Source organism: Dunckerocampus dactyliophorus, chromosome 14 (genome assembly GCF_027744805.1).
Source record: "Dunckerocampus dactyliophorus isolate RoL2022-P2 chromosome 14, RoL_Ddac_1.1, whole genome shotgun sequence".
Classification (NCBI taxonomy): domain Eukaryota; kingdom Metazoa; phylum Chordata; class Actinopteri; order Syngnathiformes; family Syngnathidae; genus Dunckerocampus; species Dunckerocampus dactyliophorus.
This window is the reverse complement of record NC_072832.1, coordinates 2,141,671-2,165,434: the sequence shown is the minus strand read 5'-3', so window position 1 is coordinate 2,165,434 and position 23,764 is coordinate 2,141,671. Positions and strand designations below refer to the sequence as shown.

Sequence of the window (23,764 nt, the reverse complement as noted above, 5' to 3'; positions counted from 1 at the left end):
GGGGAGGTGCTCTGACATCATCCTCATCCTCACCAGCAGCAGCATCATGGCTTCAAACGCTGCTTTCTCACGCTCCTGGGCTGCTCATTCATAAAAAACACAGCCGTGTGCGTCACCAGTGGAGGGATGTTAGGAGAAGGAGGAGGGGGAGGAGGCGGCATCTATAGAAGAAGCACAAGCAGGCCAGCTCTCTCACACACACACACACACACACACACACACACACACAGGTGGGGAAAAGATATGCAAAGACACAATCACTGAAGGTGCCCTGCTGTCATATAAACCCCGTAAGGTCATTTATGTGTCGAAAAAAGGCAGCAAGGGTTGGATGGCTCGACTGTGCGTCACAGTTGCAAGCCTGTAATTATCAGTGTGCGTCGTCACGGCTAGCAAGACAAGCAGACGCACACTGATCATGTGGGGCTGTGGTGCAGTCGATAAGCCTGCACGTACACAACGAAACCGCTGTCGAGTCCTGCTCCGTACTAAACATGCACATTGTTCTACACCTGCACCATCCAGTGGGATCAAATACCAGAGCTGCGTTTTGTTCACGCATTAAACCATCTAAAGGGGGTCTACCTCTCATACTGCACCTTGTTTTACTCTCAAGGGACAATCCTGACAACTTTAAAAAATAAATACATCTTGTACTGTTATGACGTAATAAAAAATATTTCAAATATTGTATTTCAAACATTTTTTTGTCCTTGCAGTACTGTGACATTTTTCTGCACCTTCTTTCTTGTAAATATGACTTCTCTAATACAAATAGTATTTAGGGAAAAAATGTATTTATTGTGATTTTTTTTTTTAAAGAAATTTGTATTAGAATTTTAGTGACATTTTTTCTTCTAACATGGCAGCATTTAAAAAAAAATTTCCAAACACAATTTGTACTCTTGGAATTTTAGCAGTTACTGTAGTTTTGACATTAAAAAAAAATAAATGAAGTACATATTTAGGGGAAATTATATGAGGGTTACTAACTAGGGGGCTTCGGGCTCGAGCCCTGCCCCTACCCTAACCCTAGCAGCAGCCCTAACCCTAACCCTAATACCAGCCCTAACCCTAACACCAGCCCTAACCCTAGCACCAGCCCTAACCCTAACCCTAGCACCAGCCCAAAACCTAACCCTAGCACCATCCCTAACCCTAACCCTAGCACCAGCCCTAACCCTAGCCCTAGCACCAGCCCTAACCCTAACCCTAGCACCAGCCCTAACCCCAGCACCATCCCTAACCCTAACCCTAGCACCAGCCCTAACCCTAACACCAGCCCTAACCCTAACCCCAGCACCATCCCTAACCCTAACCCTAGCACCAGCCCTAACCCTAGCACCAGCCCTAACCCTAACCCTAGCACCATCCCTAACCCTAACCCTAGCACCAGCCCTAACCCTAACACCAGCCCTAACCCTAACCCCAGCACCATCCCTAACCCTAACCCTAGCACCAGCCCTAACCCTAGCCCTAGCACCAGCCCTAACCCTAACCCTAGCACCAGCCCTAACCCCAGCACCATCCCTAACCCTAACCCTAGCACCAGCCCTAACCCTAACACCAGCCCTAACCCTAACCCCAGCACCATCCCTAACCCTAACCCTAGCACCAGCCCTAACCCTAGCACCAGCCCTAACCCTAACCCTAGCACCAGCCCTAACCCTAGCCCTAGCACCAGCCCTAACCCTAGCACCATCCCTAACCCTAGCACCAGCCCTAACCCTAACCCTAGCACCAGCTCTAACCCCAGCACCATCCCTAACCCTAGCACCAGCCCTAACCTTAACACCAGCCCTAACCCTAACCCCAGCACCATCCCTAACCCTAGCACCAGCCCTAACCCTAGCACCAGCCCTAACCCTAACCCTAGCACCAGCCCTAACCCTGGCCCTAGCACCAGCCCTAACCCTAACCCTGGCACCAGCCCTAACCCTAACCCTAGCACCAGCCCTAACCCCAGCACCATCCCTAACCCTAACCCTAGCACCAGCCCTAACCCTAACACCAGCCCTAACCCTAACCCCAGCACCATCCCTAACCCTAACCCTAGCACCAGCCCTAACCCTAGCCCTAGCACCAGCCCTAACCCTAACCCTAGCACCAGCCCTAACCCCAGCACCATCCCTAACCCTAACCCTAGCACCAGCCCTAACCCTAACACCAGCCCTAACCCTAACCCCAGCACCATCCCTAACCCTAACCCTAGCACCAGCCCTAACCCTAGCACCAGCCCTAACCCTAACCCTAGCACCAGCCCTAACCCTAGCCCTAGCACCAGCCCTAACCCTAGCACCATCCCTAACCCTAGCACCAGCCCTAACCCTAACCCTAGCACCAGCTCTAACCCCAGCACCATCCCTAACCCTAGCACCAGCCCTAACCTTAACACCAGCCCTAACCCTAACCCCAGCACCATCCCTAACCCTAGCACCAGCCCTAACCCTAGCACCAGCCCTAACCCTAACCCTAGCACCAGCCCTAACCCTGGCCCTAGCACCAGCCCTAACCCTAACCCTGGCACCAGCCCTAACCCTAACCCTAGCACCAGCCCTAACCCCAGCACCATCCCTAACCCTAACCCTAGCACCAGCCCTAACCCTAACACCAGCCCTAACCCTAACCCCAGCACCATCCCTAACCCTAACCCTAGCACCAGCCCTAACCCTAGCCCTAGCACCAGCCCTAACCCCAGTCAATTTGTCTTTTTTTGTTGTTCCAATTACTTGAGAATCCTTTTTTGGTTTTATTTAATGACTATCTTACTATGTTTCTTCAAATATTGCAGCTGCAGTGTTTTTTACAAACACTATTTGTATTCTGTTATTTGAGCAGTTTCTGTAATTTCAAGATTTTTTCCGTCATATTCCTTATTTTTGCTATTTTATGATTTTTTTTGTTGTAATTCATTATTTATTTTCCTATTACAGTTGCAACTTTTGTCAAAGAAAATACATATTTCCTGTCGTTTCATTATTTTTTTGTTGTAATTTCAAGATGTTTTCCCCCTTTTAAGATGACTTCTTTCTTTAAAAAATAAAACTGTTTTCTTATTTGCTTTCATCACAAGAATGTGTTCTCATACTGTACGTCCACCAACAGACTCTACGCTCTTTGGACTCGTCGCCCCTCCCTCATGCTCTGTTTCACAATGTCACATTTGTCTTTTCCCTCAATGAACCGCAGCTCCCAAGTGCCGGCAGCACTCATGCAGCCCCAGACCGTGACGCTACCACCACCATGCTTGTATATGCACTTCGATAGTATTGTCCCTTGAGAGGATCTGTTGTAATAATGAACGCTTCCTGAAAAAGGAGGGGTGAGCTGCTGCAGGTCATCGATGCTGCGCCGCTCTGCTTCAAAATCTGCTTCAAAGTGCGTCTGCCGTGACATCAGCAAAGCCTGAACTGAGACGACCTGTCCCGCAGCTCTGCTGTGGACGCCCGCCATACTAGGTCAGCCCGAAGTAGCCGGTCGAAGGGGCCACGTGAGCCCCCCGCGGCAGCTCCGTGTTATTTGGACTGGAATCATATCAAAAGCACGTCTGTGGGCATCACGCTGCTCTAATAACCCACTTGTCACAGCGCATGCAAAAGAGTCGAGCAAAGGAGGGGGACAACAACTGTAGCGTCCAAAGACATCACATCACATTAACACAAATGAAAGCAGCAATGTCAGTCAGGGCTCTTGTGAGTTTGGCAAAGAAGCATCCTTGGTAAACTTCGTCTTGGTGAATTCTGACCTATTTTGACAAGCAAATGGAGCAAACACCCGCCAACTCAAGTACTGGCATTCACAACGGTACAGAAAGTCTGAGAAAGCAGCGAGCGGGCTGACAATTCACCTTTAAACCCAGCTCTCTTCACCATCCAAAACAGACAATGGTGAGCATTATGGGAGCCATTTCTTTCTAAAATGTACTGCCTTCAAATATACAGCATTAAAACAGTATGCAGCTTTTAGGCCATCATTCAATTTTAGCAACGCTTTAAAGCAGCGGTGTCCAAAGTGCGGCCCGGTGGCTATTTGCACCCCGCGGCTGTATTGTTTATTGGTCCGTTGCGCATTCTAAAAAAATAATTGAACAAGAAAACTAAAGTCAAAAAAAGCAAAAAAAAAACACCCAGCAAAAATAGAAAAATCAGCAGTAATTTTACAAGAACAAAGTCAAAATATTAAGAGAAAAAAGCAACAAAAAGTGCTAATTTCACAAGAATGACATCATAATATTAGTACATTTAATAGTAATATTTCGGTAGAGTAAAATTTAAATATGAAAGAAAAATCATCAAAGAAATCATTTTAGTCGCATAGTTTAAATATTAAAAGAGAACTGGTGTTATTTTTTGAAAGTCTAAATATTATAACAAACAAACAAAACAAAAAAGTTGGAATTTTTGGAAAAATTTGGTTGTGGAAAAGGTCAGGTCAAAATATTACGGGAATAAAGTCATAATTAGGAGAAGAAAATTTACAAAGTTAATAGTTGGTAAATTAAAAAAAAAAACGACACAACAGAAATGGAAAAAACAGCAGTAATTTTACAAAAATAAAGTCAAAATATGAAGACAAAAAAACAACAAAAAGTCCTAATTCCACAAGAATGACATCGTAATATTAGTACATTTAATAGTAATATTTCAGTAGGGTGAAATTTAAATATGAAAGAAAAAAGTTATTTTTGAGAAACAAATAAAATAATGTTGTCATTTTTGGAAAATTATTTTTCATAGACAATAAACTTGTAATATCATGAGGACAAAATAATGTCATTTTAGTCGCATAGTTTAAATATTAAAGAAAAACTGTTATAAACAAAAATAAAGTTGTAATTTTTGGATAATTTGGTTGTGGAAAAGGTCAGGTCAAAATATTACGGAAATAAAGTCATAATTACGAGAGGACAATGTATAAAAAGAAAGTTAAAATAGTGGGGAAATAAAAAAAAACTACACACAGCAGACATGGAAAAAACAGCAGTAATTTTACAAAAACAAAGTCGAAGAGAAAAAAGTTGTAATTTCACAACAATAATCATGTAATATCTCATCTTGTAATAAGCTAATAATATGAGGAAAAAGTCATTTTAGTATATTAAAGAAAAATGTTATTTTTTTAATTTTTGAAAGTTGGAATATTATGACAAACAAACAAGCAAAACAATTTAGTTTGGTCATTTTTGGTTGGAGTTGGAGAAAAGTTAAACTATTATGGGAATAAAGTCATAATATTCCAAAAAGCAAATTTCCAAAGACTATTTACAAAGAAAGCTGAAATATTTGGAAAATGAAAAATAAATGCAAAAATGGGATAAAAAAGTGTGAAGTGGGCACTAATAATAGGCTTTTTCACCAACAGTACATCACAAAGCTGAGATGCGGTTATTTTTTTAAATATTACTTCTTAGCATATCCTTTACCAAATATCAAAGTGGCAAAGTTGTATTTTCACTTGTCACTACCCCTGGATTAGATTGTGCAGGTATACCTAATGAAGTGTCCGATATGTGTGTACGTAACGGCACGCTTTAAAAAGCAACATGCGCTCCCATCTCAGCTGACATGAGGGCAGCCTCCGGCGAGGCGTAGCCATTAGGAAGGAGCGTGCACGCATGATGAGCACTTGATGGTCAACATTGCTAGCGCCTCCCTGGAGGCGCAGCAGCTCACCCGCTGCCTTCAATTACAATGTGGCCACACACGCATGCACGCAGAGACATATAATCACGACACACGGCGGGATGTCGCCAGGCTAGAAGTGGGCCACACAAGCTTCAGTTGCATTCATTGCTGCTGAGCTCCATATTCATGCTTTAAGAGGGTCGGTGCTGTGTGGGGTCTTAACTAGCAAATGCAAGCAATGTTCTGGTCTTGTGGCGCACTCTGTTCAGGAGCGTTGCCACCCGCCTTCATGGAAGTTCTTTCAGTCATCCACGCCAAAGTATTTCAAAATATAGAAAGGGTCACCTCAGAAGGGGGCTGAGAACAATGGAGAAGGTGGGCTGGAGATGATGGGGGGCCGGGGGAGGATCTTATGCTTCCTGAAGAGATGGACCAACATGGTGTTGCACACTCTCTGCTCCTCCAGCATCTTGGGTCCTGCTCGAACGCTGCGTTAGGAAGACATGGGAGACCATTCAGCATCGGAAAACATTGTGAAACACTCCCATCTAGTGGAAGGAATCGTGTATAGCAGCAACTTGCATGTAAAATGTAGATTTCAATGGACCAATTGGGATCTTGGGCTCCCCCTGTTGCTGTGAAATGGAATTGACTACACTGTAGTGGATGCAAATGCACTGCAAGCAGCCAGATAAGAATGCAAAGAATGCAAAGCTCGCCCTTTAGTAAAGTCAGCCAATACTGTACGGCACTTTAGGAGGTGATGTGAGGTTGCCATGGCAACAAGCCAGCAGGCTAAGCAGCTGCTATTTTAAGTTGATGGCCAACACCACCATTATCTGAATTGAAATAGCTAGAGGCAACACGCTCTGCTTGAAGTCATCAAGACATGTTCAAGTAAAAATAGCACATCTTCGCATGTCAAATGCAAACAAGTGCCTTCTCAAAGGCGCCGTCACATGACAGGGTGGCTGGCAAAACAGACACATGGAGGTTGTTTTGAGGCTCGGATGATTACAAATGTGTGTGTTGCTGAGGTCAAGGTGCCAACCAAGCTGTGACATATGCAGCTTGGCAAGTGCACATGCTGCAGTCTGTGCTCTTGTTTCATCAAGAACAGATGGGAAAACAATCACACTCATAGGTTAGCATGTGTTGTAACAAAGTACAATTCTTCTCACGCACTTGATCAAGATTATTGTGTGGTACCATATTTTCTTAGCTTGGAACAGGGGTGGCCAAAGTGCGGCCCGGGGGACATTTGTTGTTTTAACTCATTCACGACCAAAGACGTATTAATACGTTTTTATGAACCCGAACGCTCAATCCTAACAACGTATTTATACGTCATTTACATTTTTTTGCGTGAGAGGCAAAAAGAAGTGATGACGCTACTCTACACTGATGGATTTCACTTCAGAGCAATTTTAAGTCATAAAAACGGCCACAAGGTGGCAGAAGTGCATTTGACAGCAGCTCGGCAGAGATCATGTGGACTGAAAAAACATCACACATGACAGGAAGGAGGAAGTGAGAGAGCGTAGAGGAGTGTAGCATGTAGAAGGTTACGCATTGTAGGGAAATTTTAACGCATGCACATGCACACAAATGCACGCACGCGTACATGTGTGCACATACATTCACACACATAGTTCAGTCGATAAAGTCAAAATATTAAAAGTCTTAATCTCATAAGAAAAACAAGTCACAATTTTACAAGGATATTATGACAAAAAATAATGTAATTTTATTATCAGTTAAAATAATTTTGACAATTAGGTTGGAGAAAAAGTTATATTATGGTAATAATAAAAGTCATAATAGTCACAATAAAAGTCATAATATTATCAGAATAAAATTTTTTTTTTAATTGAAATATTTGGAAAAAAAATTAAAAAAGAGGAAAAATGTGGAAAAAGAGAGCAAAAACTTTTTTTTTTTAACTAAAAATAGGCTTTTTCGCCTATAGCACAAAGCTGAGATGCATTTTTTTCTTGAAATATATATAACTTCTAAGCATATCGACATGTGTTGCTTTACAAAATATCAAAGTGGCAAAGGTGCATCCTTTCATTTTTCACTATGTGACCCTCAGTGGAAAAAGTTGTGAGACGCTCTTAACAGCTAATAAACTCACACAACTCATGTGCAGGCATGTTGAACAAAATAAGGACTTTTCTTGAATTCTCCAGTCGTACAGTTTAATAAATGGGGATATCAGGGTTGTGGTCCAAATGTTTTGGAAGACATGTTAGCATACATGAATGTAGCGACGTCTTTCTGAGAAATCAGGGACGACATAAGAGGAACGAGGACGGCTAAAGTGAGACACCTCCATGTAGAGTATGTAAAGTGTAGGACGTCCCAGGGTGACTTACTGAAAGATGCAAGGTCCAAAGATGGTGGCGAGGTTATCCACCGTCATGAGGTTTAACTGGCTGTAAGCGGCGACTCTGGACAGGAAGTTGGTGAAGTAGGATAAGACGGTGAGGTTGTCGTCTGGGATGCGGCAAAGGTTTTTTTTCAGGGACAGGTTCAACTCGGCCTCGTCTGTACTGGCTAAGACGTAAGCATAAAGAAAAGGACAGGAAATTGATCATTAAAATAACAACAAGGCAGAATCTCTCCCTGAATGTCTACTATGCGCAAAAAAAACCTTTTTGGCAGTTTTGCCTCAGTTCTTAGATAGTTCTGTCATGGTGTGCGAAGCGAGATCAAGGTAATTGAAGTGGTTCTAGTTCTTCGTATTTGTCATGTTGCCCAAAGCAGACCTACCTCTGCTGTAGTTCTGCCACAGTTCTTAGTTTTCTCACTTTGTGCAACGCAAGCCAAATTCTTAGCTAGCTTTGTCATGGTGTGCGAAGCGGGATCAATTCTAAGGTAGTTCTGTCTTTTTGTGCAAAGTAGTCCTAAAATTTGTGTGGTTCTGCCAATAGTTCTTCCGAGGTCCCATCACTGTATGCAAAGCAAGCCTAGAGTTTAGGTAGCTCTGTCATGGTGTGCGAAGTGGGATCAATTCTAAGGTAGTTCCATCAGTTTGAGCAAAACAGACCTAAATCTTTAGCAGTTCGCCTTGAGGTCTCCAGTACTTCCCTCAATTTGTGCAAAGCAAGCCCACTTTTTAGGTAGTTCTGCCATGGTGTGCGGAGTGGGATCAATTCTAAGGTAGCTCCATCAGTTTGCTTCTGTAGTTCTGCCAAAGTTCTCCGGTATTTTCGCAATTTGTGCAAAGCAAGCTCAGTTGTTAAGTGGTTCTGTCATGGTGTGCGAAGCGGGATCAATTGCAAGGAAAATTTGGCACTTTACACAAAGTGGGTCTAGTTCTTCGGTAGTTCTGCCCCAACTCGTAGATAGTTATGTCATGTTACACGAAGCGGAACAGCTTCTTCCGTAGTTCTGCCACAGTTCTTATAGTTCTCTTCACTGTATGCAAAACAAGCCCAGTTGTTTGGTGGTTCTGTTATGGTATGCGAAGTGGGATCAAGTCTAAAGGTAGTTCCATCAGTTTTCACAAAATAGACCCAGATCTTTAGCAGTTCTGCCAAAAGGTCTCCAGTACTTCCCTTGATATGTGCCAAGTTGTTAGGTAGTTCTGTCATGGTGTCTAAAGCGGGACGAATATTAAGGAAATTGTAACGCGTGTTTAGTTCTTCGGTAGTTGTGCCAGTTCTTAGTTTTGTCACTTTGCACAACACAGACCTAAACCTTTGGTAGTTTTACCACAGTTTTAGGTAGATATGTCACTTTATGCAACGCAAGCTGAAGTTTGTTGGTAGTGGGCCCACTTCGAAGGTAGTTCTATGGGAGATCCCTCAATTGCGCAAAGCATGCCCAGTTCTTAGGTAGTTCTGGCACGGTGTGGGAAGCGGTGTCAAAGCAGTTAGCCATTTCAGTACCTGATCTCACTTGTAGATTTACCTCTGAAGGTCTGGACCAGACGTCTGCGTTGGTACTCCGGCACTACGGGTTCAGGCAGTTCTTGAAAGAACAGTTTTAAGAGCGAAGCCACATTGGGCACTTGTTCCAGCTCCAGGTTCACCTTCTCACCACAATCAAACCGCTGCCTCAGCTGATGGATCTTCACCACAGAGCCACACCTTTGAAAAAGCCCCTGATACTCCATTCCTGATAACGAGAACACGTGCATTCTCATCTCCATGGTTCCCCGTCACCTTAGAAGGTGTTTGTCAGTTACCGTGTTTCTCCAAGAACTGCACCATATCTCGTAAGACAAGCGGTATTCCGTGGACCATCTTCCCGTTTTTTCTCAGTGTCTCCAGGGAAACGCCAAACACACACCTGGGGTCCACTGGAGGATTTGACACCCGCACTGGAGCAACTGGCTGTGGGCTGACACTAGACAATGGTATCACGACGGAAGACGTTTTTTGCTGTAAGGAGAGAGACACAACAAGAGTGGTTTTCTTGTTATTTTGTGATGACTACTGCTAACCAGTAACTACTGCACTACCAGTTTTACCCACCCTTCTATTGTTGACGTATCAGTAACCATAATCAGTTAAATCAGTGCACCTAATCATCACATATTCAGACCCTCATAGCAAAAATAAGGGCCCAAACATAAGTGGTTGGGAATGACTTACAGAGAATAACGACAGTTTTCCTCCCATTTTCAGGCTGATGGCAAGACACAGCAGGCACCCTACTGAAGTGGTGTTATCTTGTTTTCATTACTTCCATTCGCTCTCAGAGACGTTTGTCTCATGAAAGACAACCACTTTGGTACGTACTATAAAGGTTAATTACAGCTAAAGACGATATAATTAATTGGGAGCTAAACAATAAGGTAATGTTTAGCCGCAGCAGTGGCGTAGTGACATCCTGAGGTGACGCGGTCCAAACTAAATGGTCGTTTGGTGACTCTAGCGGGCTTGTTTGCTTAAATACACCTGGCAATCCAAATAACAAATAGTAAATTAACGTAGTTAATTATTACATACGAAAAGTCGTCCGAACAACGCAATTGGATTGGAGAGAGAGAGTTGTGTTTGACTTTGTTTCACGGGACTACTTCACGTACTGTACTAATGCGAGAGATTCTGACTTCCGGGTTAAAATGAATAATTAACAGCATTTCAATTTCGCGCGACATCCTCAGTATTGCAATACACGCAGTATATATCGGTGTTATGGTAGTACTTGGTAGTGCAATGGCGTGCTTACGACAATGACGTTTTTATTAAACGTCAGCGGTGTGACCATCAAATACGTCCCTGTTCGTCGACGTCACAAACAACGCCCACTAGGTGTTTGTCACACAGCAAATAAAAGCTTAAGAACAATGCTGTGGTTAAAAACAGGGATATTTAAATACACGTTTGATGTAGCAGAGAGGCAAGCATTATCACAAAGCTTCCAAACATTTTATTTGGCACATCGAATACAAAATAGAATAGAAATAAGGACATAGACATAATAAGTGTAAGAAAACAGCCAGACATAACTGTCTGAAAGGTCAATGTATTTACGTTCAGACATTAAAGGCAAGAAAAAACAAAAACAAAACGCTTTCCATTACAGGAACTAACTGCAGTGGTCTCTTGAACTACATTCTAGTTATGATTGCACGTACACAACTTCAAACATGAGCAATTCTTAACAGATCTACAGCCAGGTGCATAAAAAAGTACAAGTACGTCAGACTTTACAAACTAGCGCTAATACAAAATGTATATCAAACAACGCTTTATGTGCACAAGCTCTGCACGCGTGTGTGTGTGTGTGTGTGTGTGTGTGTGTGTGCAGATACATACATACAGTGTGCCCAAAAAATGGAAAAAGGACCAGCCTGGTCAAAATAATAATGCCACAAAGCGAATGCCCATGGTTTTTACATATTGTTGATCCAACAAAAGGATGGACAATTACCAGCCATGGCATTAGGTACACCTTCACACTGCATGTAACCCAACTATGAGAAACTCAGTGATGCAGTGCAGCTTCACAACCACAACAATAGAGATTCCGTATAGTCAGTGGAGGTGTACCTAATGTTGCGGCTAGTCATTTTACATAAGTAAAAACCGATTAATGCACTTAAAAAGTAAAATATTAACAATGCAAGGCGTGTGTGTATTGTTCTAACAGCCATTAGATGTTGACAGGCAAGAACTGTCATTGATGCTTTGGTAATACACATGGTGTCATGTCAATGTAGACGACAAATCAAAGCACAAAACACAAACTTGTTGCTTAGGTTAAGCTTCTGAAACAAGCTCTCTCAAGAGTAAGAATTCTCAAGGGTCTTTTTGTGCATTTTCAGTGGTTTCAAGTTTCAACGTGCGAGCGGTCATTTGACAAGATTGTAATATTGTTTAAACCACCTCCTAAAATGAGGCTATAAAATAAGAGCGACGCAGGCAGCAGTGTTGTGCCTTCAGCTTCAGATGTGCAGAGCGTGTAATTGGCATGGACCTGAGAAATGCAGGCTAGGTTTTAAAGGAAAAGGCCCGGATTTCCCCTGGGAAGTGTTTTTGGTGCATTGAAACCTGGCAGCAGTTATCAGGGCGAGCCACGGTGTAGTCAGAGGTGCTCCGTTCGGGTACAACAGTTGCTAAGCAGAGTGTTGGGAGTGTTTATCTAAATGTGCTATTCACGCCACTGAGGCCACTTTGTCACAGTTGCTGGTGTACTGGACGTCCGGTCTGTCGTTGTCGGACGGCTTCGTCTTCCAGCAGGGAAGTGTGAGCACGGAGAGGACCAGTGCTCCGAGCAGCACGCAGCTCCCACTGAAGTAGAATGCCATGTCATAAGACTGGGTCCAGTCAAAGAACCACCCTAAAAAGCGACGAAAAGACAAAGTGAGTCAGCAAAGCAGGCACAGGTTTCTGGTGGTTCTGCCATGGTGTGTGAAGTGGGATCAATTCAAAGGCAGTTGTGTCAGTTTGCGTAAAGCCGACCTAGTTCTTCAGTAGTTTGTGCAAAGCAAACCCTGGTTCTGTCACTTTGCACAAAAAGCAGAAGTTCTGTCATGGTGTCTATAGCGGGACCAGTTCTAAGGTAGTTCAAGTCACTTTTCTTGAAGCAGGTTAAGAGCTTAGGTAGTTAGGACAATTTCCACAAAATGGACCCAGTTATTTCGCAGTTCTACTTAAGTTGTACGGTATTTCTGTCACGGTGTGCCGAATGGGATCAATTCTAAGGAAGCTCTGTCAATTGGGGAAAAATGGGTTCAGTTCCAGGGTAGTTCAGTCACTGTGCTTGAAGCAGGTTCTGTCACTTTCCGCAAAACTCTTATTAGGTCGTTCTGCCACAGTTCAAAGATAGTTCTGTCGCTTCGGTTGGAGAAGGCTGAAATTTAGGTAGGTCAACCACTTTTTGCAAAATAGACATAGTTTTTTGGTCGTTCTGACTCAGTTCTTTGGTAGTTCTCTCATGGTGTGAGAAGAGGGATTAATTCTAAGGAACATCTACTGTCACTGGGAAAAGTGTTTAGTTCCTAGGTAGTTCAGTCACTTTGAGGTGCTTCTTAGGTAGGTACTTCTGCCAACAGTTCTTAGTTCTGTTGTGCTAAACGGGATCCATTCAAAGGTAGTTAAATGACAAAAGCAGCTCTGTTTCTTACCAACAACAGGAGGTCCGAGCATGATCCCAAAGCCACCAAAGAACATGACGATTCCATGGGCTTGTGTGAGTCTGTCTAAGCCAACAATCTTTGTGGTAATGTAGGAGGTGATGGACCAGTTTCCCGAGAAGAAGCCCAGGATGGCGGAGAGGATCTGCAGTCCCATGTAGCTCTTGGTGATGGGGATGAGCAGCAGCACGGTGCCACCTGCAAACATGGTGAAGGCATACAGGTAGATGCTATTGATCCACCTGATGTCCACCATCATACCCAGCACCAGTTTGCCCACGCAAGCTGCGATGGCCCCGATGGACACCAGAGGAATGACGCTGACTTCTTCGATGAGTCCCTGGCTCTGAGCCACATCCTCAATGAAGAGCACAGGAGGGAACGCTCCAAGGCTGAACAGGAAGACGGCAATGCAGAAGGCCACCATGGCTTGGTTCTGCAGGATCTCATACATGGACTGCATGTACTTGGAGTAGGCTTGCTTCTTCTTCTTGATCACTTTCATGATGCCCAACCGAGCCAGGAGGCTACTTCTCTTCTTCTCCACCTGAATGCTGGAGTCTTTGCCATCAATGGTGATGAGAAGCTCCTTCACCATCAGACTTTTCTCCTGAGTGGACGTAGTAGAACCAGCTCTGATTTTCAGGTCATCCAACTGGGGCTTTTCGAAGAGCTGCTCCTTCGTGTTGCGCTCCAGGGCCGCCTTCTGTTTGAGGTAGTAGCCCGGCATGTTGAGGGGCCTCATGAAGCCGGCACAGGCCATGAGGTTGAGCGCCAAAGCTCCGATGATTAGAAGGCAGCCGTCCAGGCCGTACAGCACAATGAGCTCATTCTGAGCCGTGGCGTAGATGAAGGCGCCCACACTGGTGCCTGAAGGAGACAGATGCATTGGCGTTAGTGTGTGATCACCGGGGATTTCGGGAAATGTCGGTGACAAAATCTGCACTCCAAGAAGAAAAGACAAAGCAAAAGGCCGGCTTGTGAGACAGAAAGGTAGGCTCAAAGCGAAACCTCTTCACATGCAAATGCACATAACTGCTAATGTAACAATTACTAAGTTGTAATGCATCGGGACTGAATACACTGTGTCTGTACAATTTTAGCAAGATTGTCTGGAAAAAAAAAAAAAGTCTTTACAGGGGAACTTAGTAACTCAACGGTCACAAGTCATTGGCCATTTGTCAAATGATTATACAACTTTGAGGATATCAGTATTACAAGTATATGTATGCTAGCACATCTTCCAAAGTCTTTTGAGGATGTCCTATATATTGATGTTAAGGCAATACTGTGTATGTCCCCACATCAGTCCCCACTTTGTGGTCAAATTTCGCAAGTTCACTCTATCGTGGTTTTTCAAACATATATGAATTAATAAATCATGCTGTTTCGTGGTTGAATACTGTTATTAGTAAAAAACATGCATATTGAAAATAATGTTATGTATTTTTTGCCTAAATTAAGCATTTTCAAGTATAAGAATGGCTGAATGAACTAAAATACAAATACAAGGAATTAAGAAGCCGCATTAAAATTGTGAATGTAGTGTTCTACTGTACATTAGTCACTAGGTGTCAGTCTTTGATCGCTGAGACAAGCACCAGACTTGATCGCCTTTATTGCAGCTTGAAATTATTTCACAACAGGCACAATAATAATAACATAAAAATCATGACAACAACACGAGCTACTGTTGTGGCTCTACTCCAGCTGAAACTCAACTCTGAACCCCCAGCATCACTTCCTGTCCACACTGTCTGAAAGACATATTGCGACACACACGAGCAGGGAGTTGTATAGTTATGCCTTAAATGACTTATTTTCTGATTAACAAATGTTCCGGACTATTAGCCCATGCTTTGAACCCTGCGGTTTAAACAATGATGCTGCTAATTTATGGCAAAAAGAACTACCGTTGCCATGATGCTTTGAGTGCCAAAACAGAAAGTAGCGCATTTCTGCAACAGAAGCTAATGTCACGTTTTGAAGTTTTCTGCAGCAATCATGTTTTGATCTGACAAAGCTTAAGTAAGTTTGATCAAGTGTAGAATTACCACAGTTTCTGCTTGGACCATGGCAGCTGTCGAACGCCGATGAAAAAAGCGTCCCACCGGAGCTCATGAGCAATGCTGGAAACACCGAGTGTAGGTAGGATTGCAAGGTTTATAGTGTGTCTTTCTGTGTAAATATCCCATGTTACAACATGGACACCTGCAGCTTATAGATAAGTACGGCCTATATACAGTATGTACAATATATTTTTTCCTCTTTATATACTTTGGGTGCGGTTTCTTTTCAGGTGCCCTCAATAGTCCGGAATTTACAGTCATATTTATGTCTTATATGTGTTATATGTTATTTTTGCTCATTATGTCTACTATATTGGATAACACAAATGTTAAGAAACACATTTAGAAGGTTGTAAACAGGTTTTCTATGCCATAACTGCGAAAATATTTCATTTATAAAAAGGGAATCCTACTTGGTGGAAATTCAGTTATTGCGGTCCGGTCTGGATCCAATTAACCGCGATGAATGAGCCATTACTGTATGAAGTTTATGTTCCAGGAAGATACCACATTTCTAGCTGTTCCATGGAAATTGACCTGAAGATAATCTCACATAAAATAAATAAATGGATTTATTGTGCCCATCCCTGAGTGATTGGCTTTCATAACTTCCTGCAGTCCCTGGGCATGGACACGGACTTTATCCAGGAAGTAAACAGAGCCCGGGTGACGTCGTGCTCTATTTTAACGGCTGGGGTGCGGCACCTTTTGGCAGCCATCCACGTTTTGGTTGTACGGCGGTGTAAAGGGACCATATTTGGAGGTAATCATAAGAATAATAAACATGGCAGATGGAAAGGTCATCGGTCATCGTAGGTGAAGTGAAGCCGAGTCAAAGTGATTTCTGCGACAAGATCCAGCAACGAATTTGCATTCCTGCACACCCTTCAAAAACATCACCACTGTAGTTGGGATCTTCAGCCAAAGCCCACCTGTTTTATAGCGCTTCCCTAAGCTGTAGAGCAGCCTGCCTGTGCTGCACTGCAGATGTTTACCTCAAGGTTCTCCCGCAGCAAACATGAAAGCATGGAGAACCGCCCTACACCCACAGATCTGAGAGCAGCAGTAGGAGGAGGCTGTAGCAGTACCTGTGGTGACGATGCCCAGGGCAAGGCCGCGTCTCTTGTCGAAATACTGACAGGTGATTGTCAACGTGGCTGCGTAGACCAGACCGCAACCCAGACCTAGAACACAGGAGACAGACGCAAAAGAAGAATTTCTTATTAGTTTATGTGAAAAGACCAAGAGCAGACAAAAACATGAAGAGCATGATCTGTTTTGTTGAGTCGCAGGTTGTTTTGCTTTCCCTTCGGTCATTTTTATGAGAAGATAAGAGTTACGTGACGTACTTTAGCACACTTCAAGGCAGGAACTTGGTAATAAGGGTGGAGTATTTGTCATTGTTGGGATATTTTACAGCGATTCATTTCTTTTTACACTTGAATGTTAAAACGTGAGAGCAGTGGGGTGCGCCTGCGAAGCGAATCCACTTCCCATCACGCTTTGTCATTGAAGTTGAGACGATTTTAAGTGATGCTACCCTTTTTACATTTTATTTTTTTATTGTTTTATTGTTTATTTTAACACTTTACATTTCAAATACACTTCAAGCACTTGGAATTTATAATAGTGAGAAAATGACTTAGATTTCCGTTTTGTTTTTTTTAATTTAAAAAATAAATGACTATGGGGAAGCATTTTTAAATTATGATTTTAAAAATTTGTTCAGATTTTGAAGCAATTTTCCCAAGGCCAATTCCCATGCTTGTACAGTTAATAAAGGTCTGAAAATGGTGACAGATTGTTTATATATATATATATATATATCTTTTTTTTTTTTAATTAATTCACAAAATTACTGTGAGGATTTTAAAACTTTTTTCTCACAGCATTTTAAAAAAATGTGTACTTTAAAAAACGAAATTACATTTTTTTGTAATTATTTTTTAATTCTTCAAATTTTTAAAAATGTTTTTAACATTATAATACATTGAAAATTTGTCATTAAAATAGTAGAATCATTTTTTAAATAAGAGGAAAAAACAGTCCAAACAAAATAGGACCAGAAAACAATATAATACATTAAAAAAATAAACTCATTAGGTACACATGCACAATGTAATTAAACCAAATACAGGAGCCTTCCTAACATTTTTCACACTTTGCAAAGAATGGATTACCTTCCATTCTGTACTCAATGTTGTGGCCGGCTGGACAGGCTGTAGACGTAAATAACGCTACAGTACATCTTTTTGCATACTTTTGTCACAGGTCAGGAAAACAAATTTTGCTAGTCAATAATTGTGCTGCAAATCGCTTCTGTGCCTCCATTAATGTTAGCGTACGCTTTCTCACGAGGCTAATTTGCTGCTAGCTTCGTATCCACTCTGTAGAATCCCCGCCTCCACGAAGAGGCTGAACGAGAGGACGGTTCACTCTCTCCGTTCATTCCACTATAGAACCAATGTGCACAGACAGATGCAGGGTGAACCCTCTTGTCATCCAGCCTGTGTGGCACAGCGAGACCAGCAGACAAAACACGCACGAATACATGCATATGTCAATTCACCGAGGGCGGCATAATTATCGCCTTGTTTTCGATTATCGTGACAGGCCTAGTCACAGGGTGCGGCTTTGCACTGTAAGTAAAGTATACGCATTTCGAAGGGTAAGCTGTAAACAAGCTGCACGTGAGGAGAGATCTCTAAAAATAAACGACTTGTCTTGAAATATGCATGGCGTCCACTGTCAGGCCAGTGCTTCTTTCCTGTGCAAGGGGTGACGGAGTTTAACCGCAGCATTGGGAGCAGCCAAATAAAGGTCACACAAGGGTGAGACTACGGTATAACTCCTATTAATGACGTCTTTTGTTACGATGCTAATATTCGTGAACTGTAATCAGCCCCTTGCTGTTACATAACAATTGGACATGACGCCCTTAATGCTAATGCTTCTAATGATTATCCAACTTTCAAAGGATAAGCAGCTTAGGCAACTCATATGACCGCAGACACATCGACATCAAACATGCTGTTGTTCTTACCGACGACAATCCCGTAGGAGAAGATGAGGAAGTGGACGCTGGGAGCGAAGGCACTGAGCATCAGGCCGCCCGCCACCATCACGCCGCTGAAGATGGTGACGGGGCGAGCGCCAAAGTTGTCCACGCAGGCGCTGCAGACGGGACCTGGTGGGGGGGGGCATGATTGTAATCGTTGAATGCTGACATAAAGACGACACATTCACGTTGACAGCAGACAGCAGAGTCTCTGCTCTCGCTGACGCTTAAATGTCAGCCGTGTTGGCCTTGATGTGTGGACCAATTCTCCGTCTGATGTGTGCTGTTTGCTTTGCTCTACGGAGCTATCTATCTATCTATCTATCTATCTATCTATCTATCTACCTATCTATCTATCTATCAATCACTACTACTATTTGTTTGGAAGCCGATTATTAGCTGGAGCTGATTTTGTCATCGAAAGTTTGTTTATTTAGTGTAACTTTCTGAATATTTAACGATGGCCATGTCTTATTCTGCACATATTCACAATAAATTTGAATGTGATTCAAAATAAATGATCATCTTATTAAAAACAGAACATCGTAGTGGTAAACAACCACAATGTCTTTCATACAGTCACAAATAAATATAAATGTGTACAAATATAAAAGGGGATACCATTTAGGTCCATGTAGGATATTTTTTAAATTACTAAAATGTGTAATAGTAGTGACAAATAGTAATACATACAACTGGAAACAATATATCACCTAATAAACAATAATATTATTCTTCAAATTTGAAAACAATATATCCATAACAATTAAAAAATTTAATTAATCACAAACTCTTATTATTCATAATTGTTAAAAAAACAACTAAATTACATTTTCACGGTATGTGTTATTAAAAACTATAATTTAATTTTAAAAGTATTTTTTTTCAAAGGACGCATTATAAAAAAATAATTTATGAAAATAAACAATAACATGTTTTAAGCCAATATTTTTAAAAAATTAAAATACTATTTATTTAATTTGATATACAAATGTGTTATGTGCATTAATTGTTACTCATGTAATGGCTGACATTTATATTAACTCATTCAATACCAAAGACGTACTTATACGCTTTCATAAACCCAATTACCCTAACCCAACAACGTATTCATACGTCTTTTTATACGTATTTTACGGGTTTTTTTTTGCGAGAAGTTGGCAGACGTGCACTTGAAAAGAGCTCGGCAGGGATCATGTTTAACAAATCACACGTGACAGTACGGAGGAAGCGAGAGAGTGTGAAGAAGTGTAGCATGCAGAAGGTTACACGTTGTAGGGACATTTTAACGCATGCGTACACATACGCGCACGCATGCACACACAAAGTTCAGTTCCAAATGTGAAAATTGTAAATAGTTCATGGTGTTGTATTTGTAAATAAATTGTTATTTTTGATGCAAAACAACCCCTTTTTGTGTTGTTTATGTTGTGGTATCGTTGTTTAGATATTTGAGCTGTCACAAAAGCAAAAAACATTTGTGTCAAAGTGAAAGTTATGCTTGAAATGTATCGTTTCAAAAAAAGCTGGCTTTCCCCCTTTTCCAGTTGGGAACTGATATTTTCCTGAAACCTACATACTGTATGTTCTACTTCTTCGACTTGGATTACTAAAGAATGGGAAAAGGTAGAAACAAACTTGTTTTTTCTGACGAACGGCGAGAGTCTAATCTTTCTTTTGGTAGGTTCCATGTTTACGGAGCCACAATATTCTGTGTGCCTTGAAAGATCAGTCAATATCAACGGTACTGAAGGGGTTGTCTTTTGAGAAATGGCTGGGATTGAATGAGATAATAATGAAATATGAACAATGTAACATCAGACCATATCTCTGGGTGACTTGCACTTGCTTTTCATGTAAAAATCAATCGGAGCTGCAGCCACGACGTGCTTATCAATCGTACACTGCAGCCTCATCCACCTGTGGCTTCGTGGTTAGATTGCAGCACATTAAGACTTTGATCAAGTGTTGTTTGAGTTTTATCAGCGATGACAGGAAAAAGGTCAGGTGTAAAGGTGACCCACGCTTTAGTGCATTAAGTTTAGGTGACATCTCACCCCCCTTGGATTACGTCCGCAGATAACAGTGGCAAAACATAACATTAGGTACACCTGCACAATCTACAGACAAATAACAAAGGCTATCATACAACACAGAAGAGAAAAAGGCCATTTGTTTATCAATTTATACTTGTGTAGGAGAGCACTGACATGTTTTTTTTTTAATATTTAGCCAGCGAAATAAGGTGACCAAAACATTCAAAACAGCTCTCACAACCATCTCAACACACCTTGCACTGATTCTAGTGCACAGGTGTCGCTGATGTTACGTCCTGAGGAAGTATTGCATCACTTACTCGCAATGAGTCCCACTCCGGCCACCAGCGAGCCCACCCAGGCCGTCATGCCCTTGCCCTCCTGGAAGGCGTGCAGCCACTCGGGGTAGAGGACGCCCACCGACTGCGGGGACCCGTAGGCCAGCAGCTGGGCTAGGAAGGAAGCCACCACGATGGCCCACCCCCAGCCTCCGTCCAGCGCCTTGGAGGCCATGTTGGCGACGTTCTCACTGCCGGTGTCTCACACAGGTGGAGGGGGGCGGGTTTCCTAGTTGGGGCGGGAGACACGACACGACTTCATACACACTTCCACTGAGGCTGACACCTGTGGAGTCTTTTTGTTTCCCTCTCTGTTGCAACCATACCTTGGAGGAGGGGTAAGTTTGAAAAAAATGGCCTCCTTTCTGATCCCCCCTCCCTCTCTAGCCATCTACCACCATCTTTAACCGACATCAACTGTGTGATCCTTAACACTTGAAGCCCCGAAATACAGTACATGCACAGTACATTAATTTACTCTTTTTACCCTTAGATCCCAAAATGGTCTCTCTAAAAAAATATGCAAATTTCTTTCTATCATATCTTTCTTACATTATTGCTTTTTTTTTGGAGTAACTGACAAATTATCCCAAAAAAACTTACACTTTTTAACATTAGGTCCCTGTCATGTAAAAAAGTAATGTACTGTAAATGCCTTCGTTTAAATGGGTAAACATAAATATGCAACATTTTTCCTCAACGATTGGGTCAAGGGTGACCAAAGTGTGGCCAGAGGGCCATTAGCATGTTTTTTTATTGGCCCGTGGCACATTGTAGAAATAAAATTCAACCAAAAAAACTAAATTGGGAAAAATGTAAAGGAAAAAGCTGAAATGTTGCTACTCATAATAAAACAAAGCTTTAAATATACATATAAAGTGTTTTTTTTAGCCTTTTTACAAATTTACAAAGGACATAAAAATATCAAAGACCCCTGGTTTCTGTCAACAACTGATTCCAACATTGGCTTGATGCATTATGATTTTTGGAGCAATTGGCTATTTTGCCATAAAACATACACTTTTCATCCTTATGTCCCAAAATGGTCCCAGTCACACAAATACATTTTTTTATAATTAGATTTCCACATATTTTATTCAAAATTGGCTCCATCATGTAAAAAAAATGATATTTAAATATTAACTTTCCACTCTCATCAAACGTTTCCAACAACTTGAAACCATCTGATTCTGATTGATTTGTATTGATGTAAACAAAAAGAGTGCATGACTGCCGCAGCGCCATTAACCCTTGATGGGCTCCTTTGTTTATAAACTTGAGATGGTGCCTGTGCTGACTTAAATGTGTTAACCATTTGAGGGCTGCTTGTTATTGATCCCACCAGTAAACACAGAATGACATGAGAATATAATCATCTTTTACGCTGTTTAAAATGCATGCAGCTCTCACCTCAGCAGCCGGTGCCTGCAGAGATGCGCTCTCTGCGGGAACTTTCCATGGATAGGATGCACCTCCCCTGGATGGAAACAAGCAAACAGCTTACTAACTCACTCAGTGGAATCAACTCGAAGCTTTTTAGTGGCGTCTTTATGGCGACGCTGCTGCTGCTGCTGCTATGCAAGAGCATCAACAACACAGCGCACTGCGCCTCTTCTGCTTCCTGCCGCTTTGTGGCCGGCAACCAAACCGGTTCAAAGCTGTTCTCGCTGGCCAGGAGGAGCGCGGCTTCCTCGTAAGCGCGCCTGGAGCTCACTCACACAGCAAAACAGGCAGAGGCGTGCACAGATGCTGCTTATGCTTGGGCTGCTTTCATTATCACCAGCACCACACCTGGGCTTGTAAATTATTCCATACAATTAAAAAAATCACAAATTAATCATAAAATTTACCTGATATTGTCCAATTTTTAAAAACAAAAATAGAAATATTTAAAAAATGTTACAAATGAATAATAAAATGAAAGAAAGTATTAAAGCTACCCTACATGACCGCAACTACTAGACACGTGAAAGCTGGAAGTCCTAGCAGTTTATGTGCTGATCAATGTGGGAGGGAGTGGGGGAGTCATGGGTGAGGGTGGGGTACCTCTCCCAGGGAAACTCTCTTCATAACGCCAGCGTTCCAGTCCAAGCCGGTCTGGAAGGACGGTACCTTACGCAATAGGCGTGCTCAAGTTGATAAAAGTGTAAAAAGAAGTTCAGCTTTCCATGGCAACAAGCAAGCATCCTGTTGATTTTTGAAAGAAACACATTTTTAAATAAGCACAATTGTTCAGGTACACCTTCCTCCACACTGACTAAGCAATGTCAATCCAAGATTCTATTGATCTTGAACAATATAGCAGACTGTATATTTCATTTCTATTGTTTTTATTATTTTAACTGTCAAGGCAAGAACCCCATTGACTTTGAGCGATAGACGCGGTGTCAGAGCTGGATGATAAAATGGATTTATGTTCCCTGTCACCCTCTCCATCACCAGTATTTTCCATAATTGTCACGCTTCCTTGTAAATCTTACTGGACTCCCACCTTCGAGTCTTCAAACACTAAAAGCAAAACATCTACTGATTTTGAACACTTGCAGATGTGGCTTGACATGCTCATTGTCAGCTGCTAGCTCTGCTAAAGACAATCACAATAAGTCAAACTTAAAAAAAAAATAAAAATGTTCTCCTCTATCAAGGCCTGACCCTCTATTGGTTTTGACCAATAGTAGATGTCAGCTGATGCATGTTCCCTGTCACCTTTCTACATCACTGAATTATATTAGATGTCATTCAGGTACGCGTGCATTGTTGCCCTCAAACAGATGTCACATTCACGAGCTTATGAAGCAATGTCGAAGCAAGAGCCCTGCTGATTTTGAACAGTGGTACAGTTAGCCAAAAGGTCAAAATGAGCTGTGCTCCCCGTCACCTCTCTACAGCACGGGTCACAGTTTCCATCGTCACGATTCTCAGGGCATTCAATCAATCGCAACTGGACTGTTGAGGTTGTCTTAGAAGATGTTTCGCCTCTCATCTGAGCAGGCTTCATCAGTTCATGCTCAAAGACTAGGTGGGACACACACCAGTCAGACTAGA

The 23,764-nt window shown here is 42.2% G+C and overlaps 2 protein-coding genes across 4 annotated transcripts; both read right to left on the bottom strand.

Annotated features, from left to right (window-relative positions):
- Positions 1 to 118: 118 nt before the first annotated feature.
- On the bottom strand, positions 119 to 10,784 carry LOC129193984 (protein FAM13A-like). Of its 2 annotated transcripts, XM_054798841.1 has the most exons (6): positions 10,229 to 10,784; positions 9,820 to 10,015; positions 9,543 to 9,749; positions 8,003 to 8,183; positions 5,970 to 6,112; positions 119 to 161 (listed from the first exon to the last, which is right to left on the bottom strand). In XM_054798841.1, exons 1-5 carry the CDS (start codon positions 10,253 to 10,255, stop codon positions 5,971 to 5,973), a joined length of 753 nt encoding a protein of 250 aa, XP_054654816.1. In that variant the 5' UTR covers positions 10,256 to 10,784; the 3' UTR covers positions 119 to 161; position 5,970. The 2 variants fall into 2 exon arrangements, with proteins under 2 accessions (XP_054654816.1, XP_054654815.1); XM_054798840.1 differs by lacking the exon at positions 119 to 161 and having other exon boundaries at positions 5,057 to 6,112.
- A 193-nt stretch (positions 10,785 to 10,977) lies between these two features.
- LOC129194436 (monocarboxylate transporter 9-like) lies at positions 10,978 to 22,700 on the bottom strand. 2 transcript variants are annotated; one of them, XM_054799701.1, is made up of 7 exons: positions 22,570 to 22,700; positions 22,130 to 22,196; positions 20,702 to 20,948; positions 18,331 to 18,474; positions 16,376 to 16,471; positions 13,210 to 14,088; positions 10,978 to 12,422 (listed from the first exon to the last, which is right to left on the bottom strand). In XM_054799701.1, exons 3-7 carry the CDS (start codon positions 20,892 to 20,894, stop codon positions 12,238 to 12,240), a joined length of 1,497 nt encoding a protein of 498 aa, XP_054655676.1. In that variant the 5' UTR covers positions 20,895 to 20,948; positions 22,130 to 22,196; positions 22,570 to 22,700; the 3' UTR covers positions 10,978 to 12,237. The 2 variants fall into 2 exon arrangements, with proteins under 2 accessions (XP_054655676.1, XP_054655677.1); XM_054799702.1 differs by lacking the exons at positions 18,331 to 18,474; positions 22,570 to 22,700 and having other exon boundaries at positions 22,130 to 22,446.
- Between the last annotated feature and the right edge of the window lie 1,064 nt (positions 22,701 to 23,764).